General features: G+C 30.5%; 1 protein-coding gene across 1 annotated transcript; it reads right to left on the bottom strand.

Moving 5' to 3' along the window:
• Positions 1–318: 318 nt before the first annotated feature.
• On the bottom strand, positions 319–1,374 carry LOC122531100 (zinc finger protein 878-like). Its single transcript, XM_043658696.1, has one exon. It carries the CDS (start codon positions 1,372–1,374, stop codon positions 319–321), a length of 1,056 nt encoding a protein of 351 aa, XP_043514631.1.
• Between the last annotated feature and the right edge of the window lie 2,158 nt (positions 1,375–3,532).

Raw genomic sequence — 3,532 nt, 5'->3', positions numbered from 1 at the left:
TTAATTACTGCGTTGGACATATCCTAATTAATCAAACATTTGCTCTGTTTCAAATATTAATCTATTCGAAGAATCAAAGTTTGATGCAACTTGTTCAATTTGGACGAATCGTTTGAATGAACGTGTAATTTACGTGCATGAAAATGCGATTCATATTTGAAACCCTCGTTACAAATATTATATTTGTAAGAGTACAATTTTTGTATTCTATCCGGATAATGTTTTAACTTGTGATGATGATGAAGCTGATATAGTCCTGAAAACAATTTTTCACATATGGAACATAAATAATATTCCTTCGAGTAACATACATTATGTTCAATAAAGTGTTCGTATGAGTCGAAGAGCAAGTGACATATTACAGATCGGTTTATCTTCTGAATTATGGTTTAGCGCTGGTATAACATCCTGTTTATTATGGAAGTGTCCTACATGCATTCGAAGATTCTTTTTACTACGGAATCCTTGATTACAAAATTTGCAAAATAACATAAAGTCCTTCTTATACGATGGTGTATGAGTAGCAAGTACGTGTCGTTGCAATAATCTTTTAGTGGAAAATGCTGTACTGCAATAGTTACATTTGTTAGTGGCTGGTTGGCAATAGGTACGTTCGTGTATGCACAAATTCTGGAATATCTGGAACTGTATTCCACAAATTGTGCAAGGGAACTTCGTTTTCTCCACGTTAGCAATTTCGTAGCCCTTCACGCGTGCAATCCCATTAAACATCCTTGTTTGGATCGAGCAAAGATAATTATCGCTTTCTGAAACAGGCATACTTGAGGCCGAATTTTTCGAAGTTGCTGCCCCATTTAGAGCAGTCAACATGTTTTCTAACTCAGGTGTTTCTACTCTGCCGATTTTTTCATTACTCGATTTTTCAGGAGAAGAATTAAGTTCTACGCGAGATGTGTCCTGTTTATCACGTATTATGCACTTCAGTCGACCACACACTTTCCCGTGTTGCTCCAAACACGATTTCAGCCAAAATCGTTTGTGGCAACCTTTGCATTTGTGTCGTTTCTTAAACACATTGCAGTTTATTTCAACGTTGACAGGCAGAGTGTCCTTACTGGACCTTACAGTTTTCACACAATGCAAGATTATGTGTCGCTTCAATAAGGCTAACGAGTTGAAATTTTCGTAACACACGCAACATTTCTTTAGTTTAAACACTATATGTTGACGTATGTAATGACTTAATAACTTTTTCATGGTCGTGTAACGCGCATTGCATATACTCGACATATAGATTGAGTGAAACAATCTCACGTGTTCACGCCGGTTCTCCTTCAAAAAGAATGACTTCTTGCATATGTAACACTGAAATGTTTTCTGCTGACTAAGGTTCTTATTAGATTCCGCTAACATATTGCCCGAGTAATCTGACCTCATTAACGATACAACAGGTATTGTCACATTTTTACGTTCAGTAGAAAATATTTCATCATTGTGTCCATGGAATAAATGAGCTTGAAGTTGCTTATTGTAGCAAAAGCTTCGATTACAAAAATTACACTTGAATTTTTTTTTTCTCCCATAATTTCTACAATCATGCCTTATATGAAAAGTCAAAGAACATTGCCTATGGAAGGCTATAGAGCATTTATGACACTTGAACACAGAGGCATAATTTTTTTTATGTACTTCCAATGTTGCTTCTTTTTCAAAGGTTAAAAAACAAACATCACAAGTTAGTTTGCTTCCTCCAGCCAGTTTATGTTTATCATTTTCTTTATTAAAACCTGACTTGTTTTGTTTGTTATTTGATATATTTTGATTTGAATTGTTTTTTATTAAAGAAGCACTTTCTTCAGGGGACACAGATTTTTGATTTGGACAATTGTCGGTCAAAGAGTCATCTATTGTTTGATTTTTTTTATTCACGTTAACTGGTGACACATCATGACAGATTTGTGACTCTCCTTTTATTCCATGTTTGGAGGACTGAAAAATAAACATAAATAACCGAATGTAACATCCTAAGGAACAAGAAATTTATGAAACTGTTCTAATCTAATTGAAATTTATTATACGATAAATGTAACTATTAAAATTATGTTCACAACTAGACAGTATGTTTAGAAGTAAACACCACTTAAAAGAACATAACTTGTACTAAGTCATCTGGCAGAGATGTGATAAATTCAGGCCATTTAAGGATAATTACAAAAGAAAAGGCAAAGAGAAATGTTCTAAAACTAATCATGAAAAAGTCTATATGAATCTACATGAAAATAATTAAGAATAATAATAAGCTTGGTAATTTTTGTATAAAGATATTCTTGTATGCCAATCATATTTGGTTTTGTATATATTACTTATATGATCATTATTTCAAAAATTAAGTTCAAAATTATGATAGGATTCGAAGTAGAGATAGAGATCAATTTTGTATAAATATACAGTTCTATTATAATTGCTAAGAAAGTTTTCCTAGGCGCCCAATATCTTCTTCACGAGTCGATATTGCAGTAACCGTGAGAAAATCTTGGTCAATACATGAATAAAGTCCCATGTACAATCATTGTAGGCCCTTAGCATAGTATATGAGATAAAAATTTCGATTCTATCCAATAAGCATTGCATCGCGTGGTATCAGGCGCGTATACATAGCGTGAGATTCATCAAACATATTGCAAAGCTCAATATTAGGGCTCGAAACTAATTTTTAAATTCTCGAAATTCAAATTCCAAATGGCATGATTCTACTATAAAATTCTATGAAAAATTCTATAAATATTCTATGAAAAAATAAACCGAGAAGAAAGAATAAAATTTTTTTCTAAGATTCTTCGTTTTTGAGTTTACAATTTACCATGTGTACCAAGGCAATTTTTGAAGAAAAATATTCAAAGCCTATTTTCTTCAAAACAAAGCTTTAAATGAAAAAATTTAATTTTACATTTTTAATTTATTTTTGCACATGGAATATGCAATCTTTTTTTTTGTTATCCAGTATCAGCCAAATATGCTTGATATATTTCAAACGATAAATTTTCACACTACACATCTTACAAAAAAATTTTATTCCTCATTTTCAACTTTATTCATATTTTTTCATGAAAAATCAATCCTTCCTCACTTGTGCTACCAATGGACATCCTATTTTATTAATGTAGTTGATAAGATACAGATAATGAAGATTCCACAATATGTCAATAATTTATGTTAATGCCACATAAATCATAATTAAATATGAACATTCTGAAAATCTATTCTATAAACATTAATAACAAAAAATAATAACAGAAATAATAAACATACAATAAGCTAAATAATAACATATAAATGAAAATTACTTGTAACTTATAAAATTACAATATCAAAAAATGTGTATGAAATTCAATAATGAAGCTGTAACTTAGTCTTATAAATTAATTAATAAAAAGGAACAATTAAATACAATTATTAATAATAAACTAAAGTTATAATTTTGTCAGATTTTCTTAATTATTTTGATATTTTCAATCTATGAATTAAGGAACCATAACACAAAAAGTATTGGTCAAATCATAAGTAAAAAAAA

The sequence above is a fragment of the Frieseomelitta varia genome, unplaced genomic scaffold (assembly GCF_011392965.1).
Source record: "Frieseomelitta varia isolate USP_RPSP 00005682 unplaced genomic scaffold, Fvar_1.2 scaffold_374, whole genome shotgun sequence".
Lineage (NCBI taxonomy): Eukaryota > Metazoa > Arthropoda > Insecta > Hymenoptera > Apidae > Frieseomelitta > Frieseomelitta varia.
This window is presented reverse-complemented; position numbering and strand designations above follow the sequence as displayed.